This window comes from Cervus canadensis, chromosome 24 (assembly GCF_019320065.1).
Source record: "Cervus canadensis isolate Bull #8, Minnesota chromosome 24, ASM1932006v1, whole genome shotgun sequence".
NCBI lineage: Eukaryota > Metazoa > Chordata > Mammalia > Artiodactyla > Cervidae > Cervus > Cervus canadensis.
The window spans coordinates 48,866,585-48,893,700 of record NC_057409.1 but is presented as its reverse complement, the minus strand read 5'-3'; the positions used below and the strand labels follow the sequence as shown (position 1 = coordinate 48,893,700).

The following is a 27,116-nucleotide window of genomic DNA, read 5'->3' as shown; positions in this document are numbered from 1 at the left end:
GCTTGTACATTTTGGAGATTAATCCTTTGTCAGTCGTTTCACTTGCTATTATTTTCTCTCATTGTGAGCATTTTCTCTTCACCTTGTTTATAGTTTCCTTCACTGTGCAAAAGCTTTTAAGTTTAATTAGGCCCTGTTTATTTATTTTTGTTTTTATTTCCATTACTCTAGGAGGTGGGTCATAGAGGACCTTGCTGTGATTTATGTCAAAGAGTGTTTTATGTATGTTTTCCTCTAAGAGTTTTATAGTTTCTTTGAGTTTATCTTTGTGTATGTTTTTAGGAAGTGTTCAAATTTCACTCTTTTATACGTAGCTGTCCAGTTTTCCCGGCACTACTTAATAAATCTGTACTTTTAAAATACAGTTTCTACTCCTACCCACTCAAAGCCTCACAATCATTTTATCACACTGCTTCAGTCAGGTGTTTGGTGAGGGTTTTTCTAAAGACCCTAAAGTGGAAACACTGTCCCTGTCCTTCACTGCCTGTTTATCCTTCAAAATGTTCTCACTCATTTTTCAAAGTACATTTCAGAGCCTCTCCTCGATAAAGCTTTCCCTTGCCTTCAAGCTGAGGTCAAATGCCACCTTCTCTGACTGCCATAGCACTTGGGGGACATTTTAAAAGCAGCTGCCATTATTAACAGTCTATAAAGCATTTTTCACTTGTATTGTTATTCATCTGGATTATAGTTAGTTTTATACATTCTCTCCTTAGTAAGAACACAGGGACACATGTCATTTTTTTGCATACCTCACATTAAACACGTGTCTACACTGCCGCTCCTCAGTCACTTCAGTCGTGTCCGACTCTGCGACCCCATCCCTGGGATTCTACACTACTGGTGTTCAATAAGTATTCGAGATACCCAAATTTCTACTACCCGGAATATTTGCTAAATGAGTCTAACAGAATGGCTGGGAAGACTTGTGAATGCAACTAGAATTTTCCCACTCCACTTCTCTTGAGTTATTGCTTTGAGAAATGAAGCCTATATGTGTATATATATATATATATGAAGCTAAAGAAATCTCCCCTTGGGAGAGATTTCGATCATTAACTATACCTTGTTCGTCATTCACCAAACTTATTGTTTCAATCTACCAATCTATACTTTCAGTCCTTTCAGTCAGGAAGCTGACTTGTGTCATCATTTCCTGGAATAGACAAGGTTCTTCTTGACATCCTGCTTCTTCAAACCAGACCATCAGACTGTGGGCAAGCCACGATAGACGTGCAACTACTGCAGGATGTGTGTGCTTCCAACAGTGGGCCAGAAGGCACATCCCCCTCAAAGGTTTAACAGTGCTGAGGCTAAATGCTGAGGCTTTATAGGGTCATCTTAGTCCCACTCAGTTTCCATCCATAAGAAGAAAAATCTTCATTCAAATTTTAAGGTGGACCTTAGTATCCTCACTACTAGACCATGACAATAATTCAAGTTCTGAGGCAGAGGAGTTGAAAGAAAATATAAGTAAAGTACTAATCTCATGCACGCTGCCCTGATCAGACTGAACGGTCAGCGTCATGTCGTGAAGTGGAGATAAGGCAAGGGTCTAAAGGGCACAGGTTGTGTGATAAAAGCAGGCAGGGCCTAATATGCTACATATGATGTACAAAGTCCAAAGGTGAGAGGTCTACACTGCTTTTTAGGTGAATGTATTAGCATCGTCCATTTTACCACTAATGGTTTATATGACAGCCAGGTAGAGATTTATTAGCTACTCATAAAACATACATATTTTTGTGCATACCTCATCCTGCAATATATTTATATATCATTTTTATATGAGCTTCTTGTGTGTACTCGTCTGTGTCTGCACTTTTAACCAGCAAACACACATGAACCTTAGAGCCAATATGTAAATCGTGAGGGGAAATTCCAAGAGTGGAATTCTGGTAAATCAAATCCAGTTATTTAGTGCAATCATAATCTTTTCTTATAATAGAAGCTGCAAAAATATTTGACATACAATATAATACTGCAAAGATGATATGCTCATAGACATAACATGGAAAAGGAATGCAGGAAAAGAATCTTGATTCTACTTGTCTAAGGGAATGTTTAGAAACAATGTATATAAAGTGATGATATAGGACATTCAAAGCATAAGTCCATTGTTGCCATTGTTGGGTCGCTAAGCCATGTCTGACTTTGGCAACTCCATGTATGTGTATAGCACACCAGGCTCCTCTGTCCTTCACTGTCTCCTGGGGTTTGCTCAAATTCATGTTCATTGAGTTGGTGATGCTACCTAACCACCTCACCCTCTACTGCCCTCTTGTCTTGTACTGAGGAGAAAATATTTGACATAAAGCATTCCTCTTTTATTTATTTAACCTGCTACCGAAAAGGGGAAACAGAAAGATAGTATTCCTTTTTTCTATTCTTTTTTGGTTAGGTTATTGGAGAGCCCTCATGTGGTTACCACGGGTCACTGCAAAGCAGCAAGGCAGAGTACAGTAGAGCTTTTAATTCTTAATTCTGCCCCTTTTCTCTGGGCACGGAAATCAACTCTCAGATAGACTCTAATTTTAAAGAAGATTAGAGAGGATCACAACCTCATAGCCGAGGCCGGAGATTTTCATCTAATCCAGGAATCCTCACTTAAGAAACTTCCCTACCTTTAACCCAATTTTAATCCCCAATGAAAATCTCAGGGACAGAGAAGCCTGGCAGGCTACAGTCCAAGGGGTTGCAAAAAGTCAGACCCAACTGAGTGACCGAGCAAAAGTCACGTCCATTTCTTCCTATGAAGTTACTCTCAGGTGCGCCAAAGGGCTCACCACCACCCTCTCTTGAACACTGCATTGCATTGTGAATCTTCTCTCATCACCCACTGCACTTTAAAAAAAAAAAAAAATCTAATTTCTTCAGCCTTTCCTCTAACGTCCTACTTTTAAACTTGCAATTTAGGTTCTATTTGTTCCCAGGGAAGCCCTGTCAACATCCCAGTACTTCTCAGCCTCCAAAGGACAGTCTCAGACTAGGAAAACAAGGCGGTAAGGAAGGGCCCGCAGCCTTCAGGGAACCCCACGCCCTGCACCCCGCCGCCGACAGGCCAGCCGCCCGCCGGGACTCACCTCGCCGGCGCTGTGGCTGCGCTGCCGGGTCAGATGCTGGCGATGCACCAGCGCGCTCGTGGGTCTGCTGCTCTGAAGCGGGAGCCGGGGGTCGATGAAGGTGGTGGTCCGGGAGTTGTGGTCAACAAAAAACGCCTAGGAAGCAATCCACCGGGTCAACAGTCCATACATGCCACAGACGTGTCCTATTCGTTTCACACATTCAGGGAGAGACCCACTTTGGAGCAATAACCTTCCCTCTGTTTTCTCGTAATTTCAAATCTTCGGGAGAATTACTCCTTCCTCCCTCAAGACAGACCAGAACACAGGAAGCAACGCTTAGACTGGATTCAGAGTGAAGAGAGCAGGAAGGAACGTGGTCCCCGTGTTCAGCAAATACTCTTAAGAGACAGTCGTCAAAGTTAGGATCTTAGAAAAAAATCACCTGAGTGGACATTTGGGCTTCTCTTAATTGATGCCAAGTGCATACTGCTATGGGATATTACCAAGTTCTTCTTTCAAACATCATTGACTTCTCTTTTCCTTTTATGCAATCAGCTACCAAGTCCTCCCCCCATTTTCCCAATATAGAGTCTCTTCTATTTGTCCCATCCCAGTCTGGCTGCCATTGATTCCATTATTTCAGGACTTTCTCTTAAATGTAAAGTTATTAATAGTTTCTTGGTCGTTTCCCATCTCTAACAACCTTGAGTCACTGAGTTGGCACCTCACTGTGAGAATATATTTTTCTAAAAGCTTTGACTATACCTCCACTCCAATCCAAAGCCTCTACTGGCTACCTGTTATCTAAAAAAAAAATTCCACCCTTCGGTCACTTTTCTAAGACTCTTTATTTAAAGTCTCCTTATTTGCTCTTCCAGTTTAGTCATCTAAATTTTATCATGTTCAGTGACTCTGGGCAAGTCACTTAAGTTCTCTGGGCTGCAGATTTCTTATAAGAACAGGTCTCCCTCTCTCTCTCATTCATAACAAACACTTCTCCCCCATAACGTGACAGGCGGGAGGAGACCACGTCTGACACGTTTACTGCAGAACCCCCAGTGACAGGAAATCATGAATGAGCACAAGCCATTTCCCTCAGTTTTGCAGTAAAGTCTGCACACAATGTAGACAGGCCTTTAAAAATTCTTTTTAATTCTAAAGCTCTTCAGAAGAGCTTATTTTTCATTATCAGTAAGAACCAAATGGTAGTAAGTTTTCAAAGAAAAATTCATTCAAGGCAATTATGAAGCCCATTATCTCAAGGACAATTAAAAATGCAAGTTTTCCACGAACAGGTAAAGTTAGTTAGGTCATCAAAGATAAAAAGGACTATTAGGAAAACCTGGAAACTCATTACTGATTAAAATGTCAGGACACAAGCTATATGCCAAATAACCTAAGCAAAATAGAACTGACAACTCAAACTGATGGAGCTCCTTTAACAAAGTACCATACCTTAAAGGCTAGGAAAGAATATATCTAGATAAATCCCAGGGGCAGATGGTATATTTATGCCAATTAAAAAAAATCACCTTTCCATTATGAAACAAAATGTTTCTGTAGATACAAAATCAGGAAACGGCACAATAATTTGTAAGTAGCTCCCAAATAGGCAGAAAATGACTTCTTTAAAAAATAACTTTGAGCAGAAAGTGCACAAGAAACAGAGCAGAGAAATAACGAGAACCAGAATCCTTGTTGGCCCTTTTCTCAATGTCTGATTTCCAGGTACAAAGCTTAGACTAAACGGAAGTTGTGTAGGAGATGGTGTCATCAACCTTATATCCCTGAGTAATGTTCCCTTCTTTCATAACCTATCAGGTGGAATGTCTCACTTCTCTGACCCTGTTAAAAAAAAAGTACATCAATTGTAAACCCTACACAGGTTTGTATTGCCAGGCTCTGGTCTCAAATGTGACACCAGTTCCTGTTTGATTTGAGCTTCTAATCAACATCTGGATATTACTTCTGCCACTGTTTAAAATGGCATAAAATAGAAATTCAATTATTTTTATAAGTAGACATTTCAAAATAATATCATATCAATCTCACATCATCTTTAAGAAGATTAAGCTCTTATTACTTACAACAATAATATGAAAGATGCTAAGGGGAAAATGCAAAGAGTATGAAAATAGAATTGCCTACTTACTCTACCTAATTTCTTAGGCATGTTTTGAAGGTGCAGGTGGCCATTTAGAGGTAACAATGATGCACCTGTAATTGTAAGCACAAATGGGTGTGTACATCTAGGTCAGTTGTGATTTACATGGAGCGTCACAGTATAATTTGATGTTAAGAGGCTTGTCTAAAATCCATTCTCTAAAGAATTATACTGTAAATGCCTTCAGGGTAGGGACTCCTTACTCACCCTGTTCTCTCTGATAACTTTTAGGGCTATCAGAAAGAGGGTGCTCAGAAAATAAACCTCCAAAAACTTGAATAGCAGACTCTTGACCAAAATACAAGAAGACAAATGACAATGAACCAAGTATTAAAAATCACAGTTTTTTTTTTACATACGCATAGAAAGACTGACAAGCTTGAGAAAAATAAATGAGAGAAGTGTGTGTGTATGTGCTGGGTAAAACATGTGGAGAACTGAAGACTACAAAACCACAAATAAGACAGAAGGTTTCAAAATATCCCAAATGGACATGTATCAACTACCAAGTCAAAACCTGAGAAGTCGAAGCGTAAGCAGTGATTACATGCTCGTGATCCAGGAAGACAGCCTGGGTCTGAACCCCAGCTCCGCTGTGTACTAGTGACATAGCCTGGGGTAAACTACTTAACTTCTTTAAACCACCATTTCTTTTCTGTTAAATAGGGGCAGTAACGCCTACATCAAACAAAGGTAAAATGAGATGGTTCACATAAATTTTTGAACATAGTGTCTGTGACCCCTTAAATGTGACTTACTATTATTACTATTATTATTACTAATACTAGTTTTAACGTCTGAGACATTTCTCTAAAGATCATAATTTTTCTCCTTACAGTCTAGACACCAACCTCAAAAAAAAAAAGGACAGCCAGTAAAACTGTACTTCCCAGGCTCCTTCTAGCTCTGTGTGGCCTAGACTAAGTTCTGGCCAGTGAGCTGTAAACAGCGTGCCACGTGATACTTCTGGACAACCTCCTCACAAGGGAGATTTTCACAAGGTGAGGTCCTCCTTCTGCTCATCCATTCAGCTTCCTAAAACAAAGATGTGGGCCACACACAGCTCCCGCAGCCACACTGAACCTTGAAGAGTTTGGCTTTAGTAAGACCGAGTGGCGAAGCCAAAGACTGTAAGCAGCTGGGGCTCTTACAATTTAAGGAACCACCCTAAGACCCACAGACTGCCTGCCTCTGAACGTCTTCATATGAGAGAGTAAAATCTTGCATGTTAAACTTTGTATAGGTTTCTGTCGCAGGGTAGCCGTACCAAATCCTAACTGATGCACCGTCTCAGCACAGACGAACACATAAGCCAGCCACCACCATTATAAATAAGATTTTTCATTATTTTATAAATAATGATGTCTTACTGTTGTTCACCTTTAATACAGTTGGGTAATGGTTCGAGGTATAAGTGAAACGTAGGGCTGGGAAAGTATAAAGCTGAGATTTGAATCCGTCTTCCTGACTCCAAGGCCCATGAGAGTGCCTCCTTCCCCCCTTTTTACTTGTTTCTTCTTTTTCCCATTCTTTCTTCCTCCTATTTTTCCTTTTGATGATGTTCTCACTCTCTTCACACCTCACATAATACTTGAGTTTAGAAAAATATGAACATATTCACTGAATTAGGCCGACAAGAACATTCACTCTCAACGCTGACCAGCCCAGTGCACCAGCCCTGGCGAAGGGCAGCGCCAGAAACTCCTTCCCCAGCACACGCCTGAGCTCTGCGCATTAACTGCGTGACCCTGGATGGTGCTCTGCTACATCCACATAAAGTAGGAGACTCAAGTCCCGGCTGAGCCGTGGAAAACGTAGCCCACTTTAACATGAAGAGGAAAGCATCAACAAATACCACCCAAAATTTAGGCCTGCCATTTCTATTTGTGATGCACAAATCAATTATGCCACAAAAGTGGATCACATTCCCACAGGATAGCCTAAGTAGCTCAAGTCAGTAACAAAGTTGACTACTTTTTTTTCCTCTTTTTACTTTAATTTGGGTCACTTTTTATGTCATCATTCTTGAGTGGTCTGCCTTTATTTATGAAATTTTCTACCCTGTATTAATAAATACTGCCTGAGTAAACAGTATGTTGAGAATGCAGACCACATAGAAAAAGCAATTGTATCAAAAAAATGAATCTTTTTCAGATTAGCCACTACTTAAGCAAATTTTGAACAACATAGAGTCTCTACTGTTAAGTTTCATTAAGGAAATTCACTCAAGCTTCCCCGTGCTGGACCAACTAGAACTAACAATATAATAAAAAACTGAAAGGAATGCAAATATCCAAATTCAAATCTCATTTTAAAAACTTCTACCCTTTCACTGCTTCAGGGCATGGTCAGAGTCAGAAAATATGAGCTGGTTGGAGCCAAGTGGTATTTTAGGGAGGCCAAACAAAATACACTTCTCTCTTTACACAATTCTTTTTTTAAGTTTCTATTATTTTAAGAAAAGAAAAAGCCATCAGTATTTGTGAAGAAATACCAACCTCGGGCTCAACAAATCTAAGTCACAGAAGTTTGAAATTGTTTCCAGTTAACATTTTGCCAAACCAGGAATCCGTATTAAAAGACCATGTAAACAAAATAAAACAAAAAGCACTTGTAACTATGCTACAGAAAGACAGACATCAGAGCTTCTTTCTTTCCCTAAAAGAACAATTTAAAGATCAGAAGTGCTACATACTGAATCTGTTCTAACTTCTAGTTTATCAACTCTATAAAATCTTAAAATGCTCAAAAAAGTTAATTGTAATCTAATTTTTATAAAGATTTTAATTTACTCACACATTCTCTCCCTTCCAAAATATAAATCTCCTCTCAGCTCCTGGTCCCCTCTCTAGCATTTCCCCAATTATGAGGAATAAACATGCTATTCTTTTCTCTATATTGTATCCCAGACAGATCTCTGTTACCAAATGATAGATGAAAAGGCCTGAGTGATATAGTTTATTATAAGTAAAAAACAGTCATGCTAACATTTTCTACCATTTGGTTCATTTGAAGGAATGAGTGGTCCTAAATATCTCATGACATCTGTATCAATCACAAAAAAGTTAAAGAAAGTTATTTTGTTAAATTGTTATGATCAGAGAGCTAAAGTGGATAGAAGAGAAAAGCAGGGACACAAGGACTGGGTTAGCGTTCTGGAAGCAGCTGATCAGTTAGTAGATGTGGAGAAGTGAAGCATTCCCAATGCTCCAGACACAAATGTTAGCTCAAGGCAGGGCGGGGCACAGGGGAGGCCGATTTCATGTGTTGTGAGTGGTGGTATTTAGGTGTTAAGACAAATAATACAGGGAAGCCAGTGTCACGCTGGGGATGGCTTGGACCAGCTTCCATGAAGCTGGATAATGGCAAATGCTACAGATCAGCCCTCTTCCCCACCACCCCTAAGGAGCTGGTTGCTAAGCATTTACCACTACAGAAAACCAAGAATGAAGTTATCCAAATCAGTACATTTTAGGTAATATGGAAGGGCACTACCATGAAATCTGAAGATAGTATACTACATTTTTTATAAAGATCCAATGCTGGCCAGAGGACAACCGTTTAAAAGCAAAAGGCAAAGGTCATCTTCACATTTGAGCAATTCCTTCAAGACTCCATGGTACTAGCATTTTATTAAAAAATACATTCGCAAAACCAAACTCTGCTCTATTCTCTCATTCAGAAAGGTATACAGCCTCAGAAGATTCTTCGCTTCAGGCTCTGTGTGCATTTGTGTGGGTTACTTTTTGGTCTAACAAGTTTGTACCCCCTTAAAAATAAGCAAGAGATCCTCTAAAAGTGTGCTATTTAAAGTTTAATTTCATTTCTACTTGGAATGCTATGTAATTGGAGGTGATTAAACCAGATCACCACCACAAAGTTATTAGTTGTTTCAAAGCAATTAAAGAGATGCACCACAAAAATAAGAAATACAGTGCTCTAATAGACAAAAAAAGAAAAAAAAACATAGTTTTCTAAGTGTAGAACTTACTCAGCTAAAAGACTTTTGGGATTCACTTGAAACTTCCAAATATTAAGTTGCATTCTACTCATTAAGATGAACCTGACCTAATAAACTGTGGTCATGAGCTTCATATAGGATTAAAACCAGAGTCTATGTCATCACTTGGGCAACTTCTCCAGCCACATAGCCTATTAGAGTATGGTAAAATGAGAATTCTCAAGTAGGCTAGGACTGTGGTAACTTTCATGGTACAAATATTTTCTCTCTTCTAAAAATCTATCGTAACCATAACTGCTACTTGCCATGGTCATTCTACTTGCCAAGTTGAATATTCAGACCATGCTGATACTCAACGCCCCAATCTGACATCCAAAGTCACGATGTCCTAGAATTACAAAGCTTGGCTTTAGAAAGCTTTGGGAAAGGATGCTTCACATTAAATAAGGAGATGGTTACCATTTTACATTTTTCTTTAAAGAACCGATAACATTTATATCACTTTTTTTTAAGTTCAAAGTTTCTTAGCATATCAACTTAGGCTCAAGTAGAACGATCTGGGGAAAGCACCTGTGAGGTGCCCCACAGTACTCTACTGTTTGAGAGTACAAAGCAGCAGAAAAACAGGGTTATTCCATATTTGCCATCTGAAAGGGGAGACAAAACATAAATAACTTTTTCCAAAAATTAAACCAAACAATAAGCTCACTATATAAACTTAGGGAATATCAAGCTTTGTCATAACTTTCTAACTGTCCATGTCTTTTGTATCATTCTCTGTTATCCTTAACTCTCTGCAATGGTGCTTTGACAGATTTTACTCCACTGATATTGATCTCTGATGGTTAATTTTATGTGTTAACTGGGCCAGTGGGTGCTCAGACATTTGGCCAAACAATATTCTGGATGTGTCTGTTGGTGTTTCTGGAAGAGATACACCTTTCAATCAGTAGCCTGAGTTAAACAGATGGTCCTCCCCAGTGTGGGTGAAAGTGAAAGTGTTAGTCACTCAGTCCTGTCTGACTCTTTGCGACCCCACGGAATGTAGCCCTCCAGGCTCCTCTGTCCATGGGATTATCCAGGCAAGAATACTGGTGTGGGTTGCCGTGCCCTTTTCCAGGGGATCTTCCCGGCCCAGGGATCAAACCCTGGTCTTCTGCGTTGCAGGCAAATTCTTTACCATTTGAGCTACCTGGGAAGCCCTCCAAGGTGGGTGGGCCTCATAAAATCATTGAAGGTCAAAAGTCTGCGTAAGAGGGACCTGCTTTGGCCTGACTGAGTAGAACATTGGCGTTGTCTTGAGTCTTGAGTCGTGAGCCTGCTGGGTTTGGGATTGGATCGTATGCCATCGGCTTATGCACATGCCCGTGTGTGTGTGTGTGTGTGTGTGTGTGTGTGTGTGTGTGTGTGTGTGTGTGTGTGTGTGTGTGTGTGTGTGTGTGTGTGTGTGTGTGTGTGTGTGTGTATCTAACACAGGGTTTCTCAATATTTTCCCATCACCCCTTCAAAGGACCCAACGTGCCCGCTCAGCATGTGTCCTTTTTCCATTGCTCTACTTCAGGTGTTTCCCTCCTTTCCCAGGCCCTGCTCTCTCTCCTCCACAATCCAGTGTTATAAAGACCCCACTTATCATTTAGGGTTCGGTTCAAGTCCAATCTTCACTATGAAAACTCTGCAGGTATCCCACTCCAGAAACGTCATTCCGCATCTACACTAGCGCATGATGCCTATTCTGTGTTTTCATAACACAAATCAGAGGCGCTGAAGTAGAACAGGCTTGGGGAGGGTGCCTAGAGGTTTTACACTGGAAGTGCATGATTCTGTGCAAATGCATGGATCTGATTTCAGTTGCGGTTCTAAGAAGAAAGCTGCTTCTCTTGTGAAGGATGTTTCTAAAATGCTATCTTCATGCCCAGAGCTTACAGAGTATGTAACCACCACAGAAGAAGACCAGTAATCCAGCAAGAGACAAGTCCGGCAGAGAGGCTGCCACAGCAGAGCACTCACAGTGGAGAAACAGAGAATGCTCTGGGTCAGCACACAGCTTTCAGGCAGAAGCAAACGCTCGAGGGCAGACTGGTCAAGAACAATACGGACAAAAGGGACAAGAACAGTAAAGTGACCCGTATTGCGACAAAATCATTTTGTTGGACCACCGTGGTTAAGGGAGATCGGCAGGCTGTTAAGAGGAGGCATGGGACACTACACTAATTCTATACTGTATCTTTGATAAGTCACGGTGTATTTCCCATTAGAGTAAGGATTCAGCCATCAATAACAAATCTTCATCACTTTCATAAAAGTCTAAATGGAAACTGTTTAGTTTTTGTTCTAGATAGATTCTTGCTTCTACCTAATCATTCAAATCAAGATTTTAGTGAGCTGGGTAGGAATAACCAGGTGAGTAGCATTCCTGACTTAGAGTGCCATATGGTCCATGTTATTCTGTAGGTGTCTGCATAATCCATATTTTTGCTTTCCCCAAACTAAGTAATAAAAGTCTAGAGATTTGTAATTGTACTGCTTTTATTTTCTACACTATAAGTAATGAGTCAATTACTGAATAAATTGTGTTAATTATAATCCTAATTGTTTTTCTTCCATTTGTTATCCCATGATTATCTAAGTGGATGCCAACCACAGCCCCAGGAGCTGGACAGGACAGGTTACTAACTCTCACTTACGAGAAAACTGAGGTTTGTAGAAGTTAGATCAGACCAGTGATGGATCCAGGAATCCTGATCCACTGCAGCATAATTTCCTCAAATTCTTCAAATTAACAATGGGAAGGAAGAAAAGAATGGAGTGAAGAATGAAGGGAGGAAGAAAAGAAAGAAGAAAGGAGGAAAGGATAAAAGTAAGGAAGAAAGAACAAACACTACTATGTTGAGTAACATTTGGTTTTCCTTATTAAAACTCATAATCGTCTACAGATATATTATCCCCATGAGCACATACTAATGATCAAACCCAGCCAAGAATCAGAAGCATTTTAACCAAGTCACATTTTAATACTACTGATGCATATTTCTTGCATAAATATAAAAAGTTTATATCAACACTGTAACCCAGATCCCAAATTACCCTTTTTTTCCACAGTCCTGAGAGTGTACAAAAGTTTAAGAATTATTACAGTAAGAAGAAAGAAGAGATTTTCTTTCTATGCTGGCCTACTTTCTTTGCTTAAATGTTTTGTTTCAAATAAGACAAGTCAAAATGTGTCCTGTCTGTTAGTTGAAAATCCTAGACTTTAGGTTCAACAAATATGTATATACAGATGTTAATCATAGTCTCACGAGGACTATCCTGCACAAAGTAAAACTTGGATTAATTGCTAGGATAAAAATAATTAAGAAAATCAAGTAGTGAAACAAAATACTAATTAAAACACAGTGTGGAATTCTGAACAAGATACCTTTTCAAATGTAATTAAAAGTAGAACTATATCATCTAATCCTTAAGACTAAAGAATCAAAGATCTATAAAATCCAGGAGCTAAAAAGGGAAACCTAGTCTTCCTCTAATTTAACCTACTGCTTTTTAAAAATAGTTTTATTGAGATATAACTCAGATACTATACAATTCACCCATTTCAATGGTACAATCCACTGTTTTTAGTATATACATAGGATTGTGCAACCATCACCATAATATAATTTTAAAACATTCTCTCCACCAAGAGAAATCCCACACCTATTAGGTTGAATTATAGGAAGACTAGGCTTCCCTTTTTAGCTCCAAGATCTATGGTATTTAAGCATGAAGTCATGAATGTGTTTCTGGTGGGGTGTCATCTGATAAAATATCTATAATCTAATCAAAACCTATTTGTATGACTCAGCCTTGAAGGATACGAGTAATCCCAACACCTGGACTGGAACTCTTCTTCCTTGGAATGATAAAGTATACCTCATTTTCAAAAACAATCCCTCCCAATAGAGTGCAGTGGTTAAGAGACATGCTCCTAAAGTTAGAATCCTGAATTCCTCACTTGCTTACTAACACACACATTAGAAGAACCTGACTGTTGATGCAGGAGACGTAAGAGATGTGGACTCGATCTCTGGGGCAGGAAGGTACCCTGGAGGAGGACATGGCAACCCATTCCAGTATTCTTGCCTGCAGAATCCCATGGACAGAGAAGCCTGGTGGGCTACAGTCCACAGGGTCGCAAAGAGTCAGACACAACTGAAGCGGCCTAGCAGACGCATGCATGCATGCAAATTTCATTAAAATGTGAACAGTAATGATAATACCCACCTCATAAACTGCCATGAGGTCTAAATAAAATAATCCATGAACAAATACCTAGTGAAGTGCCTGGTACATGGATTGAGCCCAATAAATGTAGGTGTCATCATCATTATCATCTGATAAAGAAGGCCTGATAGTCTGTTCTTACTCTTGAACTCACAATGTTAAAAGAACATTTAACTTCTCTTCTTTCATGTAAGTCAAGGACATTTTTCACCCTAGAACTCCCCCAAAAAGCACACCAGATCTAGAATTTTGTGAAATCTCAGCCAACTTAAACCATTGGCCTTAAGTAATTAGAAGAAAAGTCTCTTCCAAATTGGAGACAGCTAAACTGTAGTACAAGCATAATCACTACCCTGTTCAAACATGTAATGTGAAAAATCCAAGCCAACACATGGAATAAGAGAGGTCAAACCAGGCAAGTCCTAGGAGCTACTTCCAGAGAGTGCACAGGAGGAGGATTAAGCGGCAATGGGGAGAGAGCCTGGGAGCTTGCTTGTTTGTCCAAAGCAGAGATCACTGAAAAACCAGGAAGCTACAGATGACAAATTTCATTCATTCATCAAACCTGTTTTGAGAATCTTCTACGTGAATGGCACTGAGGTTGAAGAGGGAGTAATTAAAAAATAAACAGAAGGACTCTCAAGGAGGGGATCATCTGCTTGGGAAGACAAAACAAGTTAACAGCAACACCATGAGACACAGAGGTATAAGCATCATGAAACCGTGCAAGGGGGATTGTGGGGACTCGCTTATGTCTAGAGAGCCGAGAGCAATCCACCCACGATGCTGCCCTTCGGGGTGGTGTATGAAAGCCCCCACCCTCTCGGCCATGGTAGGAGACCCCACCACATGCTCCCAGAGCACCGCTTACTGCCGTCACTGTCAGAGCTAAAAGATGTGTATTCACCTCCTCCCTGCTGAGAGGCAGGGAGACAGCACAGACTGGATCTGGATGGCCTAAGTCAAATCCAACTCTACCACACAGTAATTACAGGACCTTGGTCAGCTCACTTAGCCATGCTGTGCTTCAGTTTCCTCTTCTGAAAAACGTGGATTAAAAATAGCAGTTATGTACAAGGTTGCTTTGAGAATGGAAGGAATTAATCTAAGTGCACAGCCACATCTAGCACATATCTAGTGGTCCACACTACATAATACTACACTGTGAGCTTGTATCATGGTTATCAGAGCGGCATGCTTATAGCAGGCATTCGGAAGTGTGTTGAATGGCAAAACTAATGAAAACAAAAGGAAGATGTTGCACTTGAGAAAAGAAGATGGAGCCAAATTTCATAGGCCTGAGCAGCTAAATTTGACAACCTTTCTCATACGAACCATGCCTTTTCATGCAGGTGAGTATTTGGTGATTCTATTCCATGTCAATTCTAGAAATTAGTCATCACTATGGGGAAAAAACTCATAGTATTTAATAGTTTTTTGATGTTATATTAAATGAGAAAAAAGTTTACTCCGTTTAAACATTCTAGAGGTAAAGCAATACATCAAAAAGGGGCAGTTAAAATTTCAGGCTAGAAGAAAACCTGTTAACGGCGAAGGATGGGAGCTATGATTTTTAAAGTACAGCTATCGCAAGAGCCTCTCCCAGATGTTCTTTCAAGCTATTTCTGTTTATTGGAAGTCAGTCATTTGTAAAGAAAGGATGATGGGGAGCACAGGGAGATATGCCTGCTTTCATTAAGGTATCCAGCTTAGCTAAAAATCATTAAATTCTAAATGCACAAAGCAGAGGAATCAGGCTAAAGTGATCATCTTTCAGGCCTGTCTGGTAATTCATTCCATCCACATCTTTCACGCCACACATCTTCAAAAGGAAAGTCACCAGCAACCTGTGAGGTTCGCTGTCTCCCAACTCACACTCAATGCTCTTAACAATGCTTACAACTTTAGGCTGAAACCCCACGTGAGTCCAAACCCTCAGGGAAGAAGACAGATGGTTATGTTACCCACAGAGTCGAGATAATGTTCACCTCTGTTTAACCATCGAAACTTTTATAAAAGCTATGAGACAGAACTTGTTCTTAAGAATACATCGTAACTCATCTTTTTTTTTTTTATGTTAAATTAATTTTAATAATGTATTTATGCATTAAATAGTATTCTAAGTTCAACTTAAACTCTTCTCAAGGTTCAGGTGTTATTAATAAGAAGCTCTCTCCTGAAGCATGTCTGGCAAGTTATGACTGGCAAGAAAGGAACCTCCCCTTCCAGGTCTGCATGATAAGTTCCCGATTCCGTTCAGCTAAGGATACAAAATGAGCTAACACGTTAAGTCTCTGCACAGAGCAGAAATACATGCAGCATTATCTCAGCTTGGGTTTTTCCCTGGACCTGTGGTTTTCCAATGAGTACAGATCCCTATGACATCAGGAAAAAAACTGTCAGAGTTGAGAACAGAGCTGATTCTTGGTCTGCTAATGCTCTTTTACAAGCAGGCATAATACCATCAGTATTTTCTGTCACCCTATCTTGGACTACCTGCGCATTTCCATTCAGTAGAATGTTTGCAAACACTCGGCGCCAGCAAAGTGACATCCTCCTCGGGAAAGAGAGCGCACAGAAACTGCCCAGTGTCCCTGCAGGGTCCCCGCGTCCTGGAGAGGCTTCCCTGCCGTCCCACCTGGCTCTGATAGACCGCCATTCTACCTGTGCTTTAGGGACCTAATCACAAGTCCATTCTCTTTCATCTATTCTGAGCTTCATGCTTACCACTTCTAATCTTCTCTGGGCTGAGAATTAGAGGTTTACTAAAAAATTTTACAAAACTCAAGTCAGTAGTTTCAATGAAAGTCTGAGGGTTCCTCCCATGCATTAAAATGTATCCGTGAAATTTGTAATATCAATTTTGACTGCTTCTGAGTCCTCAGATAAGATTGCTGGAAGCTGAGTTCAGGATGAGCAAGATAACACTGTGGTATTTTTGCTAGAGGGTACTTTAGGGAAGAATGGAATGCACTGAGTACTTCCCACATTCCACTCACCTTGAATGCTCTTCCCTGGTAGAGTTTCTTTCTCACTTCATCTACGTCTGCGTGCATGCACAGCGTAATTTGTGAGTCCTTCCCTAGACACCTCTATAAAAATAACTCTCTTCTCCTGCCTTTTCCTAGACCCCGTATCCTGCGTTTCTTTAAATCAAAACTTTAATCAGCTCTTCGCATGCCTGGTATTCACTTGTCCACTGGCCATCTCTTCCATCAGAATGACAGTTCTGAGGAGTAGCTGGCTGCTTGTTTAACACAGGTGTTCAATAAGTATTTGCTGAATGAAAAAGTCAAGTACAGTTACTATAAATATTTTGTCAACTTAATCCTCCCCACACAAGTCACGTATTTCAAGTATTTTTACAGACAGGGAAACTGTGGGTTTCTCAGTGCTTGGAGAGCATAACATGGTGGTTAGGAGCAAGGACCCTGGAACCAGACTGCATGGGTCAGAGCCCAGCTCAGACACTGCCCATCTCTAGTCCCTGGGCAAGTCACTGAACCATTCTGCACCTGAACTCTGCATATGTAAATAGCGATAATAACAAGAGTATTGTCTTACAGAGTTGTTGTGGAGAGCTTGAACATAAAGAACTTAAACAGTTCATGGCTCCTAGTACATGCTGAACAAGAGTTAAATCAACAAAATCTTGGCTGAGAAACACCTTAATAAGAATTACTAACTTTCTCACTTTGATTTCTTACTCATAAAACAACCTCCTGATAGCAACCCGGCTTTCTGATTCATTTGTCTAAGAAGGAAGTGCAGATGTGGTTACCTGGTCTGTTCGAGAGTTACGTATTTCTCATCATAAACTAATCAATCTTTGAATCTTGTTTAATGTGCTAACAAAATCAGGGTTTTGAACCAACAAGACTAAGGCCCAAACCCAGATGGTGTCACAGACACACCCTGTGTTGTTGCTTAGCAACGACCTCGCCACCTTCTCCAAACAATGCCACAACTTGTATTCAACTATCCACAACACAGCTAGGAGAAGGAAGTATCATTGCCTAAGAAACCTCTTCTCTAATCAGTAGAAAATGGTGAGAGATTACAGTTCAAAGAATATCCATGCAAAGTGGGTGTTTTTGCCCATCGAGTGCCCCGACCCCCATACACTGTATATACCACTTCAAAAGAGGGCAGCAACTGCTGATGGTGACAAACAGCCTGCTTGCCCAGGTTTCCCTGGAACCAGGAGATGGAAATTTTCCCCTCACAAAGGACTTTCGGCGCTCACTTGACGGGTAGAGCCAAGTGCCAAAGTCACAAGGTCGCACGGTCATGTGGCGGCTTCCCCAGGGCCACACCCACAAGTTACCTTGCCCTGATGATCGTGTTTCATTTCCCAGCCCCTTGGCAGCTCCAGCTGTTTGTTTGCAAACATGTTGAGGAATCCCACGAGGTCCCGGTTATGCTGGTAGCGTTCAAAGTGGTGGGTGTCCCGCCGGACTTTGGTGATCATGTGCTTCAAACATGTGTTGTTTGTAAACATGCGGTAGGCACTCTGGAGAGAAGGATGGGAAACCCACGTTAATCTGCTTTGTAACATGCAAAAGCAACACATAAATTCCCACGGACATATTTAATCTTCGGATGGTGTACCAGATTCAGTGTAACTCTAGACCCACACAGGAGACAGAGCAAAATAATCTTGATTAAAGTAAAATAGACTACAGAAAGTCAGGGAGTCTTCATTAATGAATCTAGATTTCTAAGGAACAAGAACACTGTGGAGTTTCATTCTACAGGAGATGTGAGACCTTAGAGATGGTTTTAGGCAAAACCCACACAGTCAAAATTATACCATGCAGGAAACAAATATACCACCTCACAGAGAGTCCCAATATAGCCAGCATTTCCTCCAGCACAAGATCTCTGGCTCTTTGGGTGCATGCCAATGAAACAGTTGGCATACAGTTAGGAGCCAAGTTGTATAGAAAAATGGCCATAAATCTGAATATTAGAAGTACATGCAATGGGCTGAGTAGTTCTCCCTGAGAGTCATATTCAACTGAGACTATAGTAGATTAGAGGTTTTCATCTCACTTGTGCTTAAAAGCATAATCTCACTGAATGGGACAGCGAGCAGAATTACCTAGACTGTATATCTCAATATTTTTTTAAATCTTTTTTCTTCTTTATTTTTCCTATACACATACACACACACATTACCTATATATGACTAAATTTACATGATTGAAATACACATTTAGTAAAACTCCACTATACCAGCACACATAACAAAGTGATCTGTAAAATGATACTTAAAGAAGAGTCCAGAAAAAAAAAAAAAGACCATAAGCCGTAAGCTGTCTTCATGAGTCAGTCAACAGATATTCAACACAGAAAAGGAGGAACCATATAGGCTGTTTCCTTGAAGGAATGTGATGTTCATGAAACTGACCCACCATGAAGGATCTCTCCAGGAACGCTATGCTCCTCAGGTAGATTCAAAGAGCTTTGGATTCTTCCTACCTTTAGTATCCCAGGGATATCAGACTGAGTGCAGAGGCCTATAGACTTTACTTTATGAGTTCTGTTATTTATTTTCTTTTAGACAGACCAAGGTAAACCCGAAAGAAATCAGAATCTCTGGAAATAACTTCACCTTAATAAACATTTACTGTGCTGGTTATTGAAAATAAAAGGTGAATAAGTAAGGATAGTCTGTCGGGAGCCGGAGAGAGAAACCCCGCCCGTGACAAGGTCTGGGTCCAAGAAGCTGGCACGCAAAGGTGTCCGGACCTCCGGACCGCTCCACACGCAAAGGCGTCTGGACCTCCAGGGGTTTCTCGGGATCGCCCCACCATCCACTCCCAGGCCTTCGTCCTTTCATCTTCTGATGCTTGGCGTTCTTCTAGGTTCCCTAAAAACTAGTCTGACTCTTACCTAAAATCCCTCCTTGAAACCTTTGCATGGCAGCAACACAGTCCCTGGGGGCACATGGGTCCCAATAAACAGGCCAGAGGTAAGGAATACATTACGCAAAATATCCTGCCTGTTCTGGCTCTACTGGAATTATGACTGCCAATTTAGAATCTGGAATGCTCATGATTGCACAAAAACCCTTCTAGCACAAAACCAAATCTGCTAGCAACAGGCCTATCTATCCCATAAGCAAAAGTAGATAAGAGTCCATTACGAGATTGAGAAGATTCCTTAGGGTGTGATCAGGAGGGAATTCATGAGACTTCTGACCCTTAGGATTACATACCAGAGCTAAGTCGCCTGGGGCGAGCTTCCCAAGATAAGGTTTGTAGATGGCTTTTCACAGTTGACTAGCTGCTGCCATTAAATTGTTTAAAAGTTATGTGTAGGTATTGATTGTTCTGGAAAGTTATTTATGATGTAACCTATGATTATGCACCTGATACAATCTTATCATTCCCCCCTCCTTAAACCTCTTTAAAGGATTATTGGTTTTAGGGTATATAAGCACTGATGTAAAAGAATAAAGTAGTCTTGATCCTGCACTCAACCAAGACTCGACTTGCTTTCTTTTCTTCGCTGACGCCGCTCATCCGAAGGGAACCCCTGGACTCCGCTGGGGCTGGACCCCGGCAATAGTCAACAATGCTCCTATCTTTCCAGAGACCCTCAGAATGTGTCACATCTGGGTCAGACGTCGGCAATTCATTGCCAACGGGAGTGCCTTCAAGAGCTTCCTTTCCTTTGACATGGGGAACACAGCAACTGGCCATGTCTGAAATGGTGGCTGCTCTCAAGTTTGGGTTCCTGGGTTTCTAAAGGACTCCAGGGATCAGAGAACCCTGACAGCTCAATTTGGGATGAGAAACAGACCTCTGTTAGCTTAAGCCACTGAGATGTGTCGGTCACCATGACTGATGTATAACTCACACTACACAAAGTAGCTGTTCTACAGTTATTCTGATTGATTTGCTATCATTAACCTTTTGCTTTGTATGGAAATTATTTTTCCCCTATGAAAATGGAAGGCAGGAAGGTCAGACACATTAAACTCTACTCAAATACTAGTGAACTACTTCCTTAGTGCACCTGAGTAGAAAGTATTTTGAGATCACATTTCAACCTGATAGCCTAAATGAGAGGAGGTTTGACGGCCACGAGAAGTTACGAGGTTCAGAGTACGGAGCCCTGCCAAAGCTGGCAGGCCCACGCAGGGGCTCTGGACAATTAGAGCCTGAGAGAATAAGAAAGTGATACCATGAAAGCAGAGAAGGAGGCTAATAAAAGAAGTTGGAGGCTGTCAGAGACTAACATTAGCTAACTAATCGTTTAGCCCGTGGCTGACCCTGCCTTGGAGTCTTATGCACAATCAACAAGGCATCTGTTTTCTGTGTTTGGCTGCATGTTGCTGGTTTATTTTCACACAAGCCATCGCAAGCATAGAGGCCGGAGAGAACACTAGCCTCTGTGACGGTGACAGTAATGAACTTCCAAGTCATTCTCCCTAATAAGTCTCTCTGGGAACAAATTACGGTGGGATGATTCTGCCGGAGAAATCATCGCTAAACAGGTGTACCTCTTGTCACCCTCCCTTAATCCTCCCCCCACTGAAATAAGTAAATAGGCCACATCCTGACTCTTTATCTGGGGCACCAGAAAGGCGCCTCCCTCTGCTAAAGAAAAGCAGCAGAACTGCGCTAGGGCATGGAGTAGCAGTAATTAGGTGAAGGGACCCACCCCGGCCTCGGAACGAAGCAAGCCCCTGCGGCCAGACAGCTCTTTAAGCACAGGAGTCTTGAGGCTGGTCTTGTGATTAACTACATCCTTTCATCTTCCCCCTCTCCACTCAATGACATGTGTAATGTTGTGCCAAGTTCAACTGATCTTTGCAAAAAGCATCTACCAAAGTAAATTTAAGTATAAGAAAGATTTCTCTCATCAGTATCTAGCAAACAACCTTTAGAATCACGGCTTTTTCAAGTCTGAATAATATGCACATGATTATCAGGGTCCATATAAAACACATAAGGCAAACAGGAACATCCCTCTAGACTCTGGCTACATGTTTATAAAGAAATACATATATACTTACTCACATCTATATGTTTACTTATGTATGTTTATATATGTGTATGTGTAACATATTTATACATGTCTGTATTTATATACAGGCTTCCCTGGTGGCTCAGTCAGTAAAGAATCCGCCTGTAATCCGGGAGACCTGGGTTCAGTCCCTGGGTTGGGAAGACCCCCTGGAGGAGGGCATGGCAACCCACTCCAGTATTCTTGCCTGGAGAATCCCCATGGACAGAGGAGCCTATCAGGCTACAGTCCACAGGGTCACAAAGAGTCGGACGTGACTGAGCAACCAAGCATACATACACATGCTTGTATACGTATCCATCTATTCCAGTTTTGAATATATATTTATGTTTATTCAATATATATATAGTATTGATTTTAAAATGTACGTTATATATATGACCAAAAGTATACTTATTCAGAAAAGATATTTATACTCCAGTTAATACAGAACTATGGTGAGGTTTCTAATCACAGCTCATGGATAGAGACAAAGAAAGTCATTTAATCTCTGCCTCAATTTGCTCAACTCTATGATGGGATAACAGTAACTGCCCTGATTTCTTCATAGGCATGTGGGATTCAAATCCGTGGAAAAAAAAGGGTGTAAGAGTGCATTGAAGAGGTAAAAATCACTGTAAAACCATAGAGTTGAACTAAGTACAAGAATATATAAGGGATTATACCCACCATCACTGTGTCCTAACAGATCAATGATAGTAGTAAAACTCTTTTCTACTTTCAGTCTTTGAAGATCTTGGGCAAGCATTCCACTTTCTATTCAGGGAAGAAGGGTCTCATAACCTCTTATTAATTATGTGCGAAGCCCTGTTCTAAACCCTGAGGATACAGAGATGAGCACAACCTAATCCCTCAAAAGGATGGAGAGGGAAAATTACAGGGGAAGGTGGGAGAAAGGGGTTCACTGGAGGCAGAAAGTGGAGCTTGGAAAACAGAGGTCACAGTAGCAGTGAAAATGCTGAAATACACTGATAAAACTAGCAGAGCTAAGAATCAGAGGGGTCCAAAGAGCTGAGAAACACTAAACAGGTAGGATTAGGTAGAAAGAGCCTTGTCTTCATGGAAGCTGACAGGACAAACCTGTGTGAAAAGAAAAGAGACATCTTTATTCTCCCTTCTGGGGTTTAGTGGGTCTAACTGGAAAGGGATCCTTTTTTGCATTTGAGTTGCTGTTTTGCTTTGGTCTGACAGAACAAGATGCAGTAAAGGGATCTGATCTGCTACCTGAAACAAAAGTGGATTTATTTCATAGCAGTGTCATGATAAAACTTCTTGCACAGAGTGATCTCACCTTGGAAGATGCTGCATGTGGATTCACACCGGTTAAGGTGATCTGGCAACTGTTAATAGTAAGCAGAGCCCCTTTAAATGATACCTAAAGGATGCAAAGTTTTCTTGCCGTTCAATGTGAATTAAAATGTCCATTTTGGTTATCCCTTCTCTAATCCAAAACTCCCTTTCCCAATCCTCTTGGTTGTTTCTTGTCTTATCATTCTAGTAGAGAAATAAACACGCATGGTTGGATGAATGATCAACTGAGTATTAACTGAATTTCTTTGTGGAATTTCATTAAAATTACACTCCTCAGAGCTTAACGTGTTTTGTATGGCTAACTGTTTGAAGAGTAAGAAGTGAAAAATATTGAGAAGAACCGAGAGGAAATTACTGCCATTTGGCAACAGAATAAGAAAATTATATGTCTTATCAATCAACTAATTTATCAATTAATTAATCACAATCAATGCAAATAATAATTAAACCTCCTTTTTCGGGAGCAGGTTTTTTAAGTGTTACAGTGATCGTATGTCCAGGATTACCTGGCCCAGTCTTAATTTACTCTAAATCTGTTATTTCCAATAACACAGGTTAGTACATTATTGCTAAATAAAATCTTTCATTTTCCAGAAATCCTTCATCAAGAATAGGTATTCTGAATTCATGCTTGGAAAACATTATCACTGCTGCCATAGTAAATGTATACAAAGGCTCACAAGGAAGTAGATGTGAGCATCTGTATACATTATTCACTAAACAAAATTTGTTATAAACAAAATCAAGTAATATTGTTTGCATAAAATATATGCTAGTATATGGAAATAGTCTTGTTTTATGCAGCTTATCTTCAAAATATTTTTAATCATAGGGACTTTATATTTTTCTCATCTGGCTAAGAAGTAAAATGGAGGGAAAACTAAACTTATTGACAAAACTAACTGTAATTATCAACTAATCTATTTTGCAAGAGCACAAGTTTCTGACTTATAAGAATATATTTGAGTATTTTAGGACAATACTTTTCGTCATTAAGTAGAAAGGAGTTTATATAAAGGAATTAAGGTATTTCTAGACCATATTAAAAGCTAAAGTAGTAATTATTTAGGGCTTTCCTGGTGGCTCATAAGGTAAAGAATCTGTCTGCAATGCAGGAGACCTGGGTTCAATCTCTGGGTTGGCAAGATTCCCTGGAGAAGCGAATGGCTACCCCCTCCAGTATAAAATAATCATTTGGCATGTATGTTGGAAAAATTATTTAGTTGCATATAATGAAATGTATGTATGTTTGACAATTATTAGACAAACACAGTAATCCCACATATCAAAGACATAACACTAAGAATTAAATCTTGAGTTACCAGAGGAAACGGTTTAAGACAATTTTGGAAGCAACCTGATCACAACCAGCAGAGGGCAGTAGAATATATCTTAAAGCAACTACAATGCAAAAATAGTAAAAACAAACACACATACACAGACACACAAACGAAAAACAGTATTTTGTTCCTCAAGTTTTCCTTTAGAGTTATGGCAACTATGTATCTACTTAATTTTTGTTCTTTTCAATAAAGATGATAGGTATCCACCAAAGAACTATTAGAGCTAATAAATGAATTCAGCAAAGTCATAAGAAACAAGATTAAAATACAGAAATCTGTTGCTTTTCTATTATTCACTAATAATGAGTTAACAGAGAAAGCAAAATAAAAATTCCGTTTAAAATTACCTCAAAAAGAATGAACTTAGAATAGAATAAACTTACCTAGAATAAACGTAACCAAGGATGTGAAAGACTTATGTCCTGAAAACTATAAAACATTGATAAAGGAAACTGAAAATGTTTAGAAAAGGAAAGATCTTCTGTATCCTTGGGTTGGAAGAATTAATATTGTTAAAATGTCCATACTATTTACAATAGCCAAGATACAGAAGCAACCAGTTTCCATCAACAAATGAACAGCTAAAGAAGACACAATTACCCAGCCATAATAAATAATGAAATTCTGCCATTTGCAACAATGTGGATGGACCTAGAGAATATTATGCTTAGTGAAATAAGACAAAGACAAACACAGTATGTTATCACACAATACGTGAAATCAAGAAAATACAAAAAATGAATTTATATAACAAAACAGAAATCACACAACAAAAAAGATGGTAGCTTGAAATTGGCCACAGTGGGAATATTAACACTATAGAAATCAGTAAGTGCAAATCAAGTCTTAGTACTGTTTTATGGGCTGTCTAGACTAGAAATGAGTAAACTAGACACTTATGGACTGGCTGGCTGTGTTTGCAAACAAAGTTTTATTGGAATATAATCACATCCATTCATTTACATGCTGTCCTTGGCCCAAAAGCTGAAGATATTTATGCTCTGGCCCTTTCCAGAAAAAGTTTGCTTGCTGCCAGTTTCTAAGCATAAGTTCTAGATTTAAGAAATCGACAAAGAAAATAAAATGCTAATAATATAGAATGAAGTTCAAATTGTGCTGTTACACTGCAAATAGCACACATAAAATGAACAAAAATAAATCCAATATTCAAAAACTATTATCTGGCTCAACAAAAAAGGTGCTGACCTTATTGACACAAGTGTGTGAAAAGTATCAGCTCTTTCTCCAAGACACATTCTCACCATCTCTACTGCTACTGCACTGGTCCAAGTCCTTCCCATGTCTCACCACAGGGCCTTTCCACTTATTCCTAGATGACAAGTTTGCCTTTTAAAACCTATTTTCAACATGGCAGGTAGAAGAAACTTTAAAAAAAAAAAAAAGAGAAAACTACATCCCCATATGAACTCCCTTAGGAATAAAACCCACTTAGAATGAAGCCCAAACTCCTTGCCAGATTACACAAGCCCTACGTTTTGAAGCCCTAATCATCCTTCTTGACTTCCCTGGTGCCTCAGACGGTAAAGCATCTGCCTAAAATGCGGGAGACCCGGGTTCGATCCCTGGGTGGAGAAGATCTTCTGGAGAAGGAAATGGCAACCCACTCCAGTGCTCTTGCCTGGAAAATCCCATGGGAGAAGCCTGGTAGGCTACAGTCCATGGGGTTGCAAAGAGTCAGACATGACTGAGAGACTTTACCTACTTGACCATCCTTCTGATCATACCACATACTACATCAAACATCATTCCTGTCCTCAAGCCTTTGCTCTTCCTTGGCAAGGAGAGTTCTTCCCTAAGGCCTTTACCTTCCTAGCTTCTTGAAATTTTATAAAATCTTGGAGAAGTCTTTCCATCCACCTGATCTAAACCAGCATCTCTAATAGCTTGGCCCCTTACTCACCCCAGCCCGGTCATCTATACTGTTTTAGTTGCCTCATGAGACATTTCACTGCCTGAATTATCTTTTTTTGTTCACTAGTTCATCTTTATTCTACTCTTGTCTTGTTTACCACTTTATCCTGAGAGTCTGGAATGTACTAGGCAAATTATGGGCATTTAATAAATATTGGTTGAATGAAGGCATGAACAAATGAACAAGCACAGAAAACTTGTGTTACCTGATTCCAAGTTCAAAGCTGTTCCCACCACAGCATGACTTACTGTTTTACAGTGACAACTCTCAATGTTATTCATTCTTCCTCATATGAAAGCCTTCAATCTCCTAGAATTGTTCCATACACGAGTTTAGATTCCTGTAACCTGGCTTCTGAAAAGATACATCATTCTGCCAGCAAAGGTCCATATAGTCAAGGCTATGGTCTTCCTTGTGGTCAGTTGTAAGAGCTGGACCATAAAGAAGGCAAAGTGCCAAAGAATTGATGCCTTTCAACTCTGGTGCTGGAGAAGACTCCTGAAATACCCTTGGACAGCGAGGTGATCAAACCAGACAATTTTAAAGGAAATCAACCCTAAATACTCATTAGAAGGACTGATGCTGAAGACGAAGCTCTGGTATTTCGGTCACCTGATGCAAACAACTGACTCATCGGAAAAGTCCCTGATGCTGGGAAAGACTGAGAGCCAAAGGAGAAGAGGGTGTCAGAGGATGAGATGGCTGGATGGCATCACCAGTGCAATGGGCATGAACTTGGGCAAACTCCAGGAGATGGTGAGGGACAGGGAGGCCTTGCGTGCTGCAGTCCACGGGGTTGCAAAAAGTCAGACACGACTGGGACACGTAACAACAACCTGGCTTCTGCCTACCTTTCAAATCTGACTTTCGCTAGTGTCCTATGCTCTCCACATACCAGCAAGACCAAACTGCTGAACTAATAATGCAGCTTCAGTAGTTCTACAGATTACTAAGACAGCTCTGCAACTTCATGAATCTCTTATTTTGTAAACGATGCTCCTTCTACATAGAGAACTCTGGCCCATCTTATTTCTAGGGC

General features: G+C 40.2%; 1 protein-coding gene across 5 annotated transcripts in view; it reads right to left on the bottom strand.

Moving 5' to 3' along the window:
- Positions 1 to 27,116, bottom strand: part of HECW2 (HECT, C2 and WW domain containing E3 ubiquitin protein ligase 2) — a 420,397-nt gene that overhangs the window by 85,413 nt on the left and 307,868 nt on the right. For all 5 annotated transcript variants that reach the window (XM_043445118.1, XM_043445119.1, XM_043445120.1 and 2 more), the window contains 2 exons: positions 17,778 to 17,963; positions 3,084 to 3,218 (listed from right to left, as the gene is read on the bottom strand). In XM_043445118.1, the coding sequence (XP_043301053.1) occupies positions 3,084 to 3,218; positions 17,778 to 17,963 (321 nt within the window). The remainder of the gene's footprint in view (positions 1 to 3,083; positions 3,219 to 17,777; positions 17,964 to 27,116) is intronic.